This window comes from Salvelinus alpinus, chromosome 29, assembly GCF_045679555.1.
Source record: "Salvelinus alpinus chromosome 29, SLU_Salpinus.1, whole genome shotgun sequence".
NCBI lineage: Eukaryota > Metazoa > Chordata > Actinopteri > Salmoniformes > Salmonidae > Salvelinus > Salvelinus alpinus.
Window position 1 is genome coordinate 20,159,536 of NC_092114.1, and position 17,084 is coordinate 20,176,619.

The window sequence follows — 17,084 nt, forward strand, 5'->3', positions numbered from 1 at the left end:
ATGATTCAGTTTTAAAACTATACACTTGCAATTGATACGTTCATTCCAATCAGTTGTTTCTGTAATCAGTCTTGTGGAAAAAACTTTAAGGGCTTGTTCATGCTACTGTATGTCGTTGCGTAGTAAGGGACTGAGATTGCAATGATGATTTCCTTCTCAAAGTTATATTGTGTTATGTAAGGCGTATCGTTCTGTACTGTGCTGTAGCCACTCAACACCATTGAAAGTAGGACTCAGAAGGCACTGTTCAGATCATGAATCCACTCAAAGAAACAAATAGATTAAGATAAATGTTTTATTTTACCCCCTTTTTCTCCCCAATTTTCGATCATGTCTCATCACTGCAACTCCCCAACGTGCTCGGGAGAGGCGAAGGTGGAATCATGTGTCCTCCGAAACATGATCCGCCTAACCGCGCTCCTTAACACCCACCATCTTAACCCTGAAACCAGCCACACCAATGTGTCAGAGGAAACTGTTCAACTGGCGACTGGGGTCAGCCCGCAGTCACCCGGCCCACCACAAGGAGTCGCTAGAGCGCGATGAGCCAAGTAAAGCCCCACCGGCCAAACTCTCCCCTCACCCAGACGACGCTGGGCCAATTGTGCGCCGTCCTATGGCACAGCCCGGGAATGAACCCGGGTCTAGTACTGTGATGCAGTCTCTTAGACCGCTGCGCCACCCGGGAGGCACAGATCAAGATATTTAACTCTAAAAAGACTAAAGCATGTAAAGCGACACATCAGTCTAATATGGATAAGTGTGAATGAACAATGACCTGATTGGACATAATTTGGCATGGCTTCTATTTAAGGACAATAACAAAAAGCTATTTACCATCCAACGATACATACGTAATGAAATGCCAAACTGAATCTCTAGGCCCTACTGAATGTGGTCTTGCCATTGTCTAACTCCGAACAGTCACGTGTTGTCGATTTGACAATAGCACCAACAAAAACACCAGATCTCCCAAGCGTAAAATGCTTCAGAATCTCCAGACGCTTTGAATGGTACATTTATGCACCTGAATCAACTAAATGTTGGCTTGATTGAACCTAATTCATTAGTCCAAGCCTCTCATGGTGCCAGAGACTTGCTTGTACTGGCTGAAAACAGAGAACTGTGATTCTGAGAAAAAGAAAATGTCCTCCATTGTTAGGGCCGGATGCAATTATGGCTAACAACAGTCAAATCAATCGTTGAGCTCTGAGACTGTGTGTGTGTGTGTGTGTGTGTGTGTGTGTGTGTGTGTGTGTGTGTGTGTGTGTGTGTGTGTGTGTGTGTGTGTGTGTGTGTGTGTGTGTGTGTGTGTGTGTGTGTGTGTGTGTGTGTGTGAGAGAGAGAGAAGTATGGGAGTGTCTGAGAACAGTCATGCATCGTCAACTTGACAAAAATGCTACATTTATTCAACTTTATAGGATGCAATATCAAAAAACAAAATGGGACACATTCATAACGGACTCAAATCTAACATTCACTTTAAACAATAAAAAAAACACAAAAATACAATCATAGAAATGGTCCATGTAATTTTAGCTGTCAGAGGAGACGCGGTGGAGTGTATGAACAAACAGAAAGGACTACTTACAAGTATTCTGATTACAGTTATTACAGGAGTCTCTTCAGGTGCCATAGTGTCCACTACAGTGGGTACAAGAAAATAACTTTGGGGTGTGTGTTCTCCAGTTCTGTCCATTAGAAAATCTTTACATAACATTACCTCTATGAGCAAACCATTGTTTAGGGTCTGTCAGCGAACCATAAAAACAACCATACACCATATGGCTAAAGTGGACCCTCTATTGTAGATAATGCAAGGAGGACGTCTGCATTGAATCCTGCCAGGGTTAGATGCAGTAAAGAAGTCGTTATAAAGCTATTGGCTAAGACGCATGCATAGATAGGAGAGGCTACAGTACCAGAGATCATGCTTCTGACATGGATGAATGCCTCCCAGGCATTATCTTATCAGCCACCACCTGACTGTACCATTCACACGACTGGCTACATCACACCAACAGTACTCAGTCTGTTCACTCAATGTGCGACGTGCATCATGAGAAGGTGCGTGTGTTGGGCGAATCAACGAGACAAGATTTCTCTATCGACAATGAGAGAAACTAAGGCTCTGGTCCAACATCCACACTAGCACACTGCTTTTAAGCTATTATGGTTCGTGCATGCATTCTAAGTAGTATGCTAGTGTTGATGTTGGAACGCAGCCTAAGAATGCGTGATAGTTGGTTGGTTTGGAATACATCTCATCATAGACATGAGCTGATTGGCCGGCCTAAACCAGCTGACATGAAACAGGAGTGAGATACTATACAACAAAGACGGGTGAGAATGGAGGAGTATTGATACAGAGAGAAGGGACATCACCCTCTATAGTCTGACTTGGGGTCAGTGTTTTCTTACCCTTTGGTCTGGTCTGAGGAACAAGCATGTCTGAGCGGTGGGCGGCAAGACAGAGGTTTTTAAAGGGATCAACAGGTAGAAAACATACAATATCCCCTTTAACCTGACCCTTTGTGAAGACGTGTAAAATCTCTTCCGAATGCCATGAAACAATGCTAGAGAGAGATTCCCCATTCCAAACTGATTTAGAAATTAGAGCCTGCCTCCTTCCAGTATTTCTCTCACTATTATGCAATACCATATTGGCTGTATTCAAGGAGTCACTTTCTTTTCTTTTTTTGCAAAGAGGGCTTTTTGTATAGAGAATCATGAGTCGGGAGACTATCGGAGTGGCATGGATGTACTTCAAAGAGGGATGGAACAAGTGTCACACACGAGGCCTAAGTTCTTCTCTTGTCGTAACCTAGTCCCTCTTTTTTTCAGGACAGCATACTGTTAATGAGGACGAGGGTAGAACGAGAATCATGTAACAACCTGGACTTTAGGGCAAGGTCAGAGAACTGATGCTTTGGTGAAATCTTTCCATTCATGACGAGTCGTCCATTTTTGGGGCTTTTTTCCAGTCTGGGTATCCCCACAGTGGAGTAGATGGGGACATGACGTCTTTGCAGTGCCTCAGAAAGGAAGTTGAGTTGAGCTGTGGACAGTGTGGTGAGGAGGTGAGGAGGGGACAGAACAGGGCGCACACAGTATATTCATCAGAAGCTTAGAGACAGTCCGTCTCCTATAGCAACAGATTAGAGAACTAATCAAACAAATCAAAGCTATTCTGACTGTTGGAGAGCTGCAGCAGTTCATTGGTTCATCTGGAAATCTATTGATTACAAATTAGGAAACCAGTAGAGGGAAAAAAACTGAGCGGATAACAGAACACCAAACCGTGTAAAAAATGTACAAAACCCAAACTTGGGTTGATATTTAGGAAAAGGCATAGATAGATACAGTATATATGATGTGGTTGGTGAGTGAAACTGGTCAGTTAGTAGTGTTAGGTGGTCAAGTAGTAGTGTTGTTTTCTCTCTTCTTCTTCTTCTTCTTCCCATAGGTACTGAGACAGAGGGGTGTGCGGAGAGCGGCTTCGGGCCAGGACTCTGCTCAGATGGTACCCTCTGGTGGCCAGTGTATGCATGTTCAGTAGGGACTCCACTGGTTCACTTGAGGCTGGGTTAGGGTTGGATAGGGCTATGGCCAGATGAAGATGATGGGAGAGGATTAAGGGAGGAGGGTGTGGAAGGAGGGTGTGGAGGTAGGGTGTGAGTGAAAGGGCTTCATGTGAGGAGTAGTTAGGGTTGATGGGTGCTGGTTTGTAAACAGAGAAAGAATAGTATGATGAAGACTCCACTAGTGGGGTCTCTAAAATGGAGCAGATGATTTAAAATACACCACATGGCCAAAAGTGTGTGATCACCCTCTCGTCAAACATCTCATTCCAAAATCATGGGTATTAATATAGAGTTGGTCCCCCCTTTGCTGCTATAACAGCCTCCACCCTTCTGGGAAGGATTTCCATTATATGATGGAACATTGCTGCAGGGACTTGCTTCCATTCAGCCACAAGAGCATTAGTGAGGTCGGGCACTGATGTTGGGCGATTAGGCTTGGCTCGCAGTCGGCGTTCCAATTCATCCCAGAAGGTGTTCGATGGGGTTGAAGTCAAGGCTCTGTGCAGGCCAGTCAAGTTCTTCCACACCGATCTCGAAAAACCATTTCTGTATGGACCTCGCTTTGTGCACGGGAGCATTGTCATGCTGAAACAGGAAAGGGCCTTTACCAAACTGTTGCCACAAAGTTGGAAGCACAGAATCCTCTAGAATGTCATTGTATGCTGTAGCGTTAAGATTCCCCTTCACTGGAACTAAGGGCCTAGCCCAAACCATGAAAAACAGCCCCAGATCATTATTCCTCCTCCACCAAACTACACAGTTGGCAATATGCAGTCGGGCAGGTAGCGTTCTCCTGTCATCGCCAGAATGCATAGCGTGATTCATCACTCCAGAGAACGCATTTCCACTGCTTCAATGGTGGCGAGCTTTACACTACTCCAGCCGACGCTTGGCATCTCGCATTGTGATCTTAGGCTTGTGCGCAGCTGCTCGGCCACGGAAACCCATTTCATGAAGCTCCCAACGAACAGTCCTTGTGCTGGCAATGCTTCCAGAGGCAGTTTGGAACTTGGTAGTGAGTGTTGCAACCGAGGACAGACGATTTTTACACACGCTATACGCTTTAGCACTTGGCAGTCCTGTTCTGTGAGCTTGTGTGGCCTACCACCTCGTGGCTGAGCCGTTGTTGCTCCTAGACGTGTCCACTTCACAATAACAGCACTTACAGTTGACCAGGGCAGCTCTAGCATGGCAGAAATATGACGAACTGACTTGGTGGCATCCTATGATGGTGCCACGTTGAATGTCACTGAGCTCTTCAGTACAGGTCATTCTACTGCCAATGTTTGTCTATGGAGATTGCATGGCTTTGTGCTCGATTTTATACACCTGTCAGTAACGGGTGTGGCTGAAATAGCCGAATCCACTCATTTGAAGGGTTGACCACATACTTTTGGCCATGTAGTGTATGTGGAGGGAGAAATGATTAAAGATGAGGATCAGTCGATGGTAAAAAGGGTGGGCCCTAAGGTGTGGACTGTGAATTCCTAAAGGAGTCAGACCTCCAAAGTTAGGAATCAAATTGGTTTGGTGATTAGTGGGAAGAGCTATTGGCATAGTGGGTTGCTCCAGGGGTGCTGCTACAGTCCAGTATAGTGACATGACATCTCAGGGCCATTGTGGTGAGGGTCTAGCGGTGGACCCAGTTCATGCCGCGACTCAGCCCCAGTCAGTGAGTACAATACCAGTCACTCCATGTTGCTGGACTCTGAGTGGGAGATGTTGAGTGTGTTGGCGTAGGGGAAAAGGTCACGATGGTCTGTGGGGCTGTGGTAGTCCGACGTCAGGTCTGGTTCTAACAGGGACGACAAGGTGAAGTTGGACGAGCCTTTCTTCAGACACTGTGTGTAGAAGTTAAGAAGGAGGTCCAGCTTGTTCTCTATCGACTGCACCTGTACAGAGATTAACACACACTAATTATTGTTGTGCACTAAAATCTATTTATGACATTATTAATGAGCAATGATTATGATAGTCTTTTTTACTGGGTATTTCATTATAAATTACAAAGCTAAATGGCAGTTACATAGTACTACTAACCCAATAATTATCATTAGACAAATACAAGCATAAATTGAGAAATCATGCACTCACATCACCCCTATATTATACTGAACAAAAATATAACCGCAACATGCAACAATTTCAAAGATTTTGCTGAGTTACAGTTCATATAAGGAAATCGGTCAATTAAATAAATTAGGTCCTGATCTATGGATTTCACATGACTGGACAGGGGCGCAGCCATGGGTGGGCCTGGGACGGCACCCACTTGAGAGCCAGGCCAAGCCAATCAGAATGCGCAATCAGAATGCGTTTTTCCCCACAAAAGGGCTTTATTACAAACAGAAATACTCCTCAGCACCCCACCTCCCCTGACGATCCTGCAAGTGAAAAAGCCGGATGTGGAGGTTCTGGGCTGCGTGGTCTGCGGTTGTGAGGACGGTTGGACGTCCTGCTAAATTCTTTAAAAAGACGTTGGAGGCGGCTTATAGTCGAGAAATGAACATTCAATTCTCTAGCAACAGCTCTGGTGGACATTCCTGCAGTCAGCATGCTAATTGCATGCTCTCAAAACTTGAGACATCTGTGGCATTGTGTTGTGTGACAAAACTGCACATTTTAGAGTGGCCTTTTATTGTCCCCAGCACACCTGTGTAATGATCATGCTGTTTAATCAGCTTCTTGCTATGACTGAGTGTGGTCTTAGTGCCAGCATATGTTTGTGGTGGAAAAAATCCACCTGTCAGGTGGATGGAATACCTTGACAAAGGATAAAATGTTACTTATTTTGTACATAATGTTTCTGCAACCGTATCTTACGGCAAAAAAAGAGCTTCTGGATATCAGGACAGCAATCACTCACCTCGGATTAGACAAAGATTTTTTCTTCAACATACAAGCCGCACAAGACATTCTCCAAACACCCGGCAGGGCCGACATCCCCGTTATTTGCAAGAGGAAGCGACGCAGGTACAGAGGACAAAGAGCTGGATGCCTGGTCAGGACCCGAAAAAGGCGAGTGGGAAAGCTGCCGCTACCGTCAATACTACTCGCCAACGTGCAATCATTGGACAATGAACTAGACGAGGTACGATCACGAATATCCTGCCAACGGAACATCAAAACTGTAATATCCTATGTTTCACGGAATCGTGGCTGAATGACGACATGGATATTCAGCTAGCGGGATAAACACTGCACCGGCAAGATAGAACAGCACAAAGTAAGACGAGGGGGGGGCGGTCTGTGCATATTTGTAAACAGCTAGTGCACGAAATCAAAGGACGTCTCTAGATTTTGCTCGCCTGAAGTATATTGTGATAAATTGCAGGCCACACTACTTGCCTAGAGAGTTTTCAGCTATACTTTCCGTGGCTGTTTATTTTCCACCACAAACATATGCTGGCACTAAGACCACACTCAGTCAGCTGTATAAAGAAATAAGCAAACAGGAAACCACTCACCCAGAGGCGGCACTCCTAGTGGCCGGAGACTTTAATGCAGGGAAACGTAAATCAGTTCTACCAAATTTCCATCAACATGTTAAATGTGCAACCAGAGGGAAAACAATTCTAGATCACCTGTACTCCACACACAGAGATGCGTACAAAGCTCTCCCTCGCCCTCTATTTGGTAAATCCGACCACAACTCTATCCCCCTGATTCCTGCTTACAAGCAAAAATTAAAGCAGGAAGCACCAGTGACTCGGTCTATAAAAAAGTGGTCAGAGAAGCAGATGCTAAACAACAGGACTGCTTTGCTATCACAGACTGGAACATGTTCCGGGATTCTTCCAATGGCATTGAGGAGTACACCACATCAGTCACTGGCTTTATCAATAAGTACATTGAGGACGTCGTCCCCACAGTGACTGTATGTACATACCCCAACCAGAAGCCAAGGATTACAGGCAACATTCACACTGAGCTAAAGGGTAGAGCTGCCGCTTTCAAGGTGCGGAACTCTAACTCGGAAGCTTACAAGAAATCCTGCTATACCCTGCGACGAACCATCAAACAGGCAACACGTCAATACAGGGCTAAGATTGAATCATACTACAACGGCTCCGACGCTCGTCTTATGTGGCAGGCCTTGCAAACTAATACAGACTACAAAGGGAAGCACAGCCGCAAGCTACCCAGTGACACGAGCCTACCAGACGAGCTAAATCACTTCTATGCTCGCTTCAAGACAAGCAACACTGAGGCATGCATGAGAGCATCAGCTGTTCCGGACGACTGTGTGATCACGCTCTCCATAGCCGACGTGAGTAAGACCTCTAAACAGGTCAACATACAAGGCTGCGGGGCCAGACGGATTACCAGGACGTGTGCGCCGGGCATGTGCTTACCAACTGACAGGTGTCTTCACTGACATTTTCAACATGTCCCTGATTGAGTCTGTAATACCAACATGTTTCAAGCAGACCACCATAGTCCCTGTGCCCAGGAATACAAAGGTAACCTGCCTAAATGACAACAGACCCGTAGCACTCACGTCCGTAGCAATGAAGTGCTTTGAAAGGTTGGTAATGCCTCACATCAACACCATTATCCCAGAAACCCTAGACCCACTCAAATGTGCATACCGCCCAAAACAGATCCACAGATTATGCAATCTCTGCACTCCACACTGCCCTTTCCCACCTGGACAAAATGAACACTTATGTGAAAATGCTATTCATTGACTACAGCTCAGCGTTCAACACCATAGTACCCTCAAAGCTGATCACTAAGCTAAGGATCCTGGGATTAAACACCTCCCTCTGCAACTGAATATTGGACTTCCTGACAGGCCGCCCCCCAGGTGCTGGGGGTAGGTAGCAACACATCTGCCACGCTGATCCTCAACCCTGGAGCTCCCCAGGGTTGCGTGCTTAGTCCCCTCCTGTACTCCCTGTTCACCCACGACTGCATGGCCAGGCATGACTCCAACACCATCATTAAGTTTGCAGACGACACAACAGTGGTAGGCCTGATCACCGACAACGATGAGACAGCCTATAGGGAGGAAGTCAGAGACCTGGCCGGGTTGGTGCCAGAATAACAACCTATCCCTCAACGTAACCAAGACTAAGGAGATTATTGTGGACTACAGGAAAAGGCAACCGAGCAAAAAAAAAAATATGAATTAACTTTGTGCTTATGAAAAATTTCTGGAATCTTTTATTTCAGCTCATGAAACATGGGACCAGCACTTTAAAATGTTGCGTTTGTATTTTTGCTCAGTGTACATGGAATATTAGCCTAATCAGGAAAGCCACGCATTGAGGGTCAGGGTTTTTCCTGTCTTAAAGTGGTGGCCGTGGCAGTGGCCGTGGCCGTGCGTTAACATGATGATCAACCTACTGTACTGGAGCTCTGTACCTGTTTCTCCACCTTGATGACACGTCCCATCATACTGAGCTCGTCCATAAGGTCCAGTTCTGGAGGGGTCTTCTCTCCCTTCTCACTCCTCACCTTCTTATTATCTGGCTGGTAGGACGATCCACGACCCACTATCTGATCCACTCTGGGGAGGACCAGGACAACACACAACAATAAACAATCATTATCAAAATGATTCATTTAGTGGTGTTATGGTTACTACTGATAGAGTGTGTGTGGAACGAATCCACTGTGTCTCCAACTGTTGTAGGTTGTGTGTGTGTGTGTGTGTGTGTTTGTGTGTGTACCTGGTTTGTAGACTCTTGATCCTCCCCAGCATGTCCAGGTGTCCAGCAGAGTACTGCTCTATGACGTCCTTCACGTCGTATGGACGCAGAGTCTCCTTAAACTTCCGCTTGGCCACCAGGAACTTCAGAATCCTACACACACACACACACACACATTAGTAGAGATCTACTAGAATGTGTTGCCTGTGGGTGCTTCACACTGCAGAATAAAACCAGTGAATACTGCAAAAGTGTTAAACCATGAAACAAGTCATGCACTTCATCAATGCAACTACATAGGTGTGATTAAGTGGGATTTGCAGCCAAAGTGACCTTCTCAATATTATTCACAAATGGCCTCATTAAAAGGAAACCACTGGAGTACTGCAGGGATTCCGCTTTGTTGTGGACTTTGACAATGGCATTGGTTCTGTATTACCAATGACATATGTAGAGCCATGTATAGAACACGGACTGTATACAGTGCCTTCGGAAAGTATTCAGACCCCTTCACTTTCTTCACATTTTGTTACGTTACAGTCTTATCCTAAAATTTATCAAATATATATTTTTCTTATCAATCTACACACAATACCTCAATGACAAAGCAAAAACTGTTTTTTAGAAATGTTTGCAATTTATTTTTATTTTTTTAATACATAAATGTGATATTTCAGTTTTGTAAGTATTCAGATCCTTTAATCAGTACTTTGTTGAAGCACCTTTGGCAGCGGTTAAGAGCATCGAGTCTTCTTGGGCATGACGCTAAAAGCTTGTAATATCTGTATTTGGGGAGTTTCTCCCATTCTTCTCTGCAGATCCTCTCAAGCTCTGTCAGGTTGGATGGGCAGCATCACTGCACAGCTATTTTCAGGTCTCTCCAGAGATATTCGATTGGGTCCGGGCTCTGGCTGGACCACTCAAGGAAATTCAGAGACTTGTCCCAAAGCCACTCCTGCATCATCTTGGCTGTGTGCTTCGGGTCATTGTCTGTTGGAAGATGAAACTTCACCCCAGTCTGAGGTCTTGAGCGCTGTGGAGCAAGTTTCCATCAAGGACTTCTCTGTACTTTGCTCCGTTCATCTTTGCCTCGATCCTGACTAGTCTCTCAGTCCCTGCCGCTGGAAAACATCTCCACAGCATGATGCTGCCACAACCATGCTTTACCGTAGGGATGGTGCCAGGTTTCCTCCAGACGTGACGCTTGGCATTCAGGCCAAAGAGTTCAATCTTGGTTTCATCGGACCAGAGAATCTTGTTTCTCATGGTTTGAGAGTCTTTAGGTGCCTTTTGGCAAACTCCAAGCGGGCTGTCATGTGCCTTTTACTGAGGAGTGGCATCCGTCTGTTCACTCTACCATAAAAGGCCTGATTGATGGAGTGCTGCAGAGATGGTTGTCCTTCTGGAAGGTTCTCCCATCTCCACAGAGGAACTCTAGAGCTCTGTCAGAGTGACCATCGGGTTCTTGGTCACCTCCCTAACCAAGGCCTTTCTCCCCTGATTGCTAAGTTTGTCCGGGCGGCCAGCTCTAGGAAGAGTCTTGTTGGTTCCAAACTTCTTCCATTTAAGAATGATGGAGGCCACTGTTTTTGGGGACCTTCAATGCTTCAGAAATGTTTTGGTTTCCTTCCCCAGATCTGAGCCTCAACACAATCCTGTCTCGGAGCTCTACGGACAATTCCTTTGACCTAATGGCTTGGTTTTTGCTCTGACATGCACTGTCAACTGTGGGACCTTATATCGACAGGTGTGTGCCTTTCCAAATCATGTCCAATCAATTGAATTTACCACAGTGGGACTCCAATTAAGTTGTAGAAACATCTCAAGGATGATCAATGGAAACAGGATGCACCTGAGCTCAATTTCGAGTCTCATAGCAAAGGGTTTGAATACTTATGTAAATAAGGTTTCTGTTTTTTATTTTTAATACATTTGCAAAAATGTCTAAAAACCCGTTTTCACTTTGTCATTATCGGGTATTATATGTAGATTGCTGAGGAATTAAAAAAAAAAAATGTAATCCATTTTAGAAATAAGGCTGTAACCTAATACAATTTGGAAAAAGTCAAGGGGTCTGAATACGTTCCCAAAGCACTGTGCATATAAGACACCCTTGTTCCGGTGCACTGTGTAAGGAGAGAGGGACACACTCGGTTTTCTGCACACCCTGGCCCTCTGCTTAGTCAGCCTCTCTCTCTCTCACACACGCACACGAGGTGGACCCCTGTGTGTGTCTAGTCTACCTCCTCTCAGCGAGACAGCTGTGTGTGTGTTGTGTGTGTGTGGTGACCCCACAGTTAGAGGACAGAGACAGATGCTCTGACTCCCAGTGTACAAATCTAATTATATTCACATCCACACTCCACCAATCGTTGGCCTTTCCTAGAGAGAAGTAAAGAGTGTGTTGGGGCTGTAGAGTGTTGAACATATACTGGGCAGAGTTCTGGCTGCTTGTCACACTATAGGAGAGTAGTCAGCCGCCCGGACACTGAGGTGCTGGCTCGGCAGAATACAGGACACACCAAAATGTTAGCGTAGCAAAACAGACGCACTTAACCTGTCATCCCAAGCGCGTGATGGATTGCTCCATGAGTCGGAGTGGGCACAGAGGGGAGGGGGGCTGTTTTATGAGGAAACATTATCTCACACACACAGACGGGCTAAGACCTCTTTAATATCAGTGTGTTCTGTCAGGGGGAGGACACACACATTACATATGTAGTGGTGGTGGTTTGGTGAAACAGACACACACAAACACACACACATCACAGCAGGGATGTGGAACACAATGTAACGTGGAAACGTGTTAACCATTGTTGGCGACTGAACAACTGGCATGTGCAATGGCAGTTTAGTGCTATGTGCTGCTACGCTGTGCTGCAACGCTAGTGTGTTGATGGCAAACACACACTCTTCCTCTTTATCCCCCTTTCCCTCTCTTTCTCGCTTTTCTTTCTTCTGCTCTGCAGGAGAGAGAGAGAAAGTAGAAAAAGAGGGCTGGTGGTCGACAGCTGGTACCACAGAGGCCGTCAGCGCACCCTTCCTCCTTCCTCCTCCTCACAGTGCGCTCTTGATGACTACGGAGTTTTTCAAAAATATTTTGGCAAGATGTATTTTTTTTATTTTGCAGGTAGATGCATATTTTTTTCTGTCCGGGTGGGTCTCAGGTGTGGGTAAAAGAAAGAGTAAGGAAAAGTAGAAAGGAATGAACAAGAAAAAGAAAGAAAAATATAATTTTATTTCCATCCTCTAAGGGGTTCTTCAAAGCGCTGAGTCTCTCTCTTCATCGAGTGGTATGATCGTATTAATGCATTGGCTGACTGAAGTATTCCCACAGCAGCTACCTGGTATAGAGGCATAGTTGGCACTGGGTGCACTAAATCATTAGCTACAGACTCAGAGGCTCTGGTAGGGAATCAGTACCAACAAGTTATTGAGATCTGGACCAAACATATTCAAGTCAGCATTCGGTCGTTTTTGGTTTGGTTTTATGTGAATGACTCATGGCAACAGCAGTGAAGTGAGTTGTGATGGAGGACAGGTGCAGTTTGTGTTGTTTTATAGGGTCAGCCATAGTAAGTACAGCGCCATTGGAGCAAATGAGGTTTAAGTGCCTTGCTCAAGGGCACATAGACAGATTTTTCACCTTGTTGGCTCAAGAGTCTTCTTCCGGTGTTCAAAACAGCGACATTTCAGTTACTGGGCCAATGCTCAAACCGTTAGGCTACCTGCTGTCTAACACCAAAAGAGGAACTCCTGCTTACATGAGCTCAATCAACAGCTTCTAACTTTAAAAGCAGAGGAATGGAACTATCACTTCTTTAAAACCCTTAACACGGAGGATCAAACAATAGGCAAATGGTTGACTTTACAAACTCTGGATAAAACAGTTTCAAAAATATAAAATGTTCACAACTGTGCAGAAATACAGAAATTGACTACTAGTGGCTTTAGCACAACTTGATTAGATTGAGTACTACAATGAGTATGCAGATCTCTCTCTCCTCCCTCTTCCTCTCACCATCCCTACATATCCCAAACACCACACATTTACACAGGCAAGTAGGCAGGCTGATTAACTACAGTAGCCTTCCTATAGTGAAGCCTCAGCAATACAGTCGATGCTAATATCTACCTGTTTCTTAAAAGACATCAATCTTAAGTGTGTCTTACATAAGTTTCCAGTGTTCCAGTGTTTCTACAGTGATGTATATACACGTGTCGACAAAGAATATTCACGTTTCAGTATGGTAGCTAATAGAGCCTACACTCAAATGAATCCAGACCCAATCCACTATCCCTTTCATATAAACACACGCACTCACATAACCCCTCATACTTATAGCATACTGTGGAAACACACACACATAGTCTGATGCAACATGAAAGATGCTGTGTCTGTATGGCTGACCCTTGGGATCTGCCAGTAGTGGTTCAATACAATCCACTCACACCAACTACCCACAGACCAACATACCTGCCTCATTGACAGATGTTTGCTGGCAATTGTAGTGTTTTTCTGCCTCCCTCAGTGGAATAAGTTTTGCATGTGCGTGCGTCCGTGTGTGTAGAGGGATGAAGGTATCCCTCCAGGATATTTACATGGTTAAGCACAGAGAAACCTCAAGGGGTCGTGTTTTTCCCCCCTGAACACATGGAGCCGTTAATTAGTGCATAGGTTTGCCAGCTAGGCATTTGTCTCGTTCCTTCACACCATTCTTTCTCCATTCCTTATATCGTAGCTAGTTTTTCCTAATATTGGAAGTTTCCTTGTGGGCATAGAAAGGTGGTCTATGTACACGACTACACTACAGCATGCACAACCTTACCTGTAAAACAATGTTATATGAAGACTTTGGTCAACAAATTCTTATGATCAATTCCATCAAAGTAAGACGAGACAAAATAACTGTACAATACAGACTAGTATAGTGACGATGTCATGTTTGTCTATTTTTGGCGGCCAGGGAGTGATCACTAAAACACACAGTGTATCACTAACATGGAGCTCTGCAATAGACTCTCCATGATCACGGCTCTGTCAGCTGCCCTCCAGGCCCTGAATGATTGACTGAGACAAGGTCAGAGCCGAGCAGCTGGCCTGCGGCAGGAAGGATCAGTTATCACACTAAAGAGGACATTTCCCTACCATCAGCCGAAACTGCATACGGCCAGAGTCCACTGGAGGAGCCAACCATTCATCTTACTCCATCCACCATAACAGGAAGTACTGTAGGCCCAAATATAATACTAGGGCCTATTGCGACAATAGGACCAGAGAGGAGACAGGTGACCTGGTTCCATCATGATGTGGACCAGTAGGTCCTCTGTGGGTACATGTAGGGGTGCTGTAGGACTCACCTAACAGCCCGTATCAAGGTCTTCACTGCTGGGATCACCTCCTCCATGGCAACATCACAATATGGTTTGTCTTCAACACTGTCCTCCCCTACTCCTTCCACTGGAGACAGGACAGCAACGATATAGTTAAACGTGAGAGGGAGTGAGTGAGTGAGTACAAGAACATACGTGAGACAGTATGTGAGTATGTACTGTTTAAGTGTGTATGTAAATGTAGCGAGTGTGTGTGTGTGTGAGTGAGTCAAGTCCCAGTTCCCACCGTCTGCAGGAGGTCTGGGTTTGAGTCGTAGGGAGGTGCGGAACCGCGTGCGGTCGTTGAAGCTCCAGCTCTTCTGCACCTTTCCGGGACTGGTGGCTTCTGGGACGTTCTCCGTGCTGGGCGACTGGCGGACACTCATCCCGGGAGGCAGCTGGGACGCCTTGTTCCGGCTCGCCTGGGACGAACGGGAGTTGTTCAGCCGCATCCTGTCCCGGAATCCCATTTTGCTGCTGCTGGAACAACGAAGGAAATGAACTTGTGTCCATGTGTTTATCTGTCACTTAGGACATCCTTAGAGTTCTGTTGTGTGATTTTCCTCATTAACTATAGGTCCAGTGGACGATCCAGTTGTTTTAGACACTGAGTTTAGCCAATCAGCAGAGGAGCAGACCCAGGTAGTTAGCAGGTACAGACAGCAGTACACTAGATAGTGTGTAGCTACTGACTCCCATTAAAACAGTCACACACAGCATACTCAATGACCAACAAAGCACAGAGAGAACAGAGACAGACATTCAGACGGAGATTTCACACAGGCATGACTGACTGGCTGGTTTATTGACTGGCTGGGTATAGGTATATATAGGGAATAGGGAGCAAATTGTGACGTACACTCTGTGACCACTTACATGTTACAAAGTCACAAAGCATTTCAAACGTCACGCACCAGAGAACGATTAGAGACATGTTGTTTACGCTGGTATAATCCTTGTTTGTGCGCTGGCCTGACATTTAAATTAATATTTAAATAGCTGGAAAAGCATTAGGGGAAATGGCATTTCATACGCCGGAGCTGAAATGCTCAGGTTGACTTAGAAGGGGAGGGTGGACAGAGTAAGATGTTGAATTACTGTTAGCCCTTTGCATTCCATTGGAAAGGAAATTAAATAAAAAAGGGATATAGTAGGGTTAAAAATACAGCTGAATCCTCCAAAGACATGCACGGTATACTGAGCACAGGACTTGAAGAGAAACATTTTAGCAGACGAAAGGGAAACATCTATCAGGGGAGGGAAATGTTTCTGCGTGGGTTTTTATTGAGTGGGAACGAGTCGCAAAAGTACAACAAGCATATGGTTGCATTGCATACAGGATCATTTGAACCCTTTCTCCATAATTCACTACAGAGCAGAAGTGATCAAAGAACGCATGCATGAATAATGTGTACAATTAACAAGTAACGGTCATGCAACAGTATTAAGAAAACAGCATGCGTGACTTCCTAACTATTTGACCTTTTTAGAAAACTTTTATTTTTTATTTGTCACAAACTTCTGTACAAAATATTAAATATGCTGTAAAATCTGTAAGTGTGTGAGGAGGCCAATGCTGACATTAGATCCACATAAACCATGAAACAAATTCCTTTGTTTTCCAATAAAGAATGCATGGTTTATTGTGTCATCCGGTTCACTGAAAGAAAGTGGTTTACAACAGAGTTATCCTTTAAACAGAACACCCTGTCATTCTTCTCACACAATAAAGGCTCAGTCAAAGATTTCTACACCAGAGCAGAGTGTTTCCCATTCTCAAAGATCAATTCCAAAATGTGAATATCAAATGTGCAATTTACAACCAAACAAATTTCAGCAATTTTTAGCCTGATGACCATCCTCAATGACAAGTGTCTTCACACTATGCTAAATGAAGAGACTAAAACCAACTCCTTATTGAAAGTGGGATATTTCGAGGGGACCAACTCCTTATTGAAAGTGGGATATTTCAAGGGGACCAACTCCTTATTGAAAGTGGGATATTTCAAGGGGACAACTCCTTATTTGAAGGAGAAAATGTACAGAGACACACCCACTGCACTGGGACAGAAGGCTTTGGGACCCTCAGGCAGAGTGAGAAGGGGGTAGTGTGTGAGTAAGGGCGGATGGGAGGGGGGGTGGCGTGCCCCATGCACAGGCTTGTCACCGTGGATACCTCTGCTGCTTGCGGCCAGCATGAATCCAGAAGAGACCGCTTTTTAGAAACAAGTTGACTGAGGAGACACACAAGGCAGAGGGAGGGTGAGGCGAATAGGAGGAGAGGAAGAGGAGAGAAGGGGAAGAGGAGGAGGAGAAGAGGAAGAGGGGGTGGGGGGCTAGAAGGGGAGAGGACAGAGGAGGAAAGGAGAATTGGAAGATAGGAGAGAAAGAGGAGGAGGAAAAAGGAGAGCAGAGGCAGGGTACGCAGGCAGTGAGATCATAAAAGGTGAGGGGCTGAGGGAGGTGAAAA

At 45.2% G+C, this 17,084-nt stretch overlaps 1 protein-coding gene across 1 annotated transcript in view; it reads right to left on the minus strand.

Moving 5' to 3' along the window:
• Window positions 1-1,387: 1,387 nt before the first annotated feature.
• LOC139559256 (potassium voltage-gated channel subfamily KQT member 4-like) overlaps window positions 1,388-17,084 on the minus strand; it is a 143,828-nt gene continuing 128,131 nt past the window's right edge. The window contains exons 10-14 of the mRNA XM_071375075.1: window positions 14,862-15,091; window positions 14,603-14,702; window positions 9,263-9,394; window positions 8,955-9,099; window positions 1,388-5,476 (exon numbers count right to left, since the gene is read on the minus strand). Coding sequence (XP_071231176.1) covers window positions 5,273-5,476; window positions 8,955-9,099; window positions 9,263-9,394; window positions 14,603-14,702; window positions 14,862-15,091 — 811 coding nt within the window. The 3' untranslated portion in view covers window positions 1,388-5,272. The remainder of the gene's footprint in view (window positions 5,477-8,954; window positions 9,100-9,262; window positions 9,395-14,602; window positions 14,703-14,861; window positions 15,092-17,084) is intronic.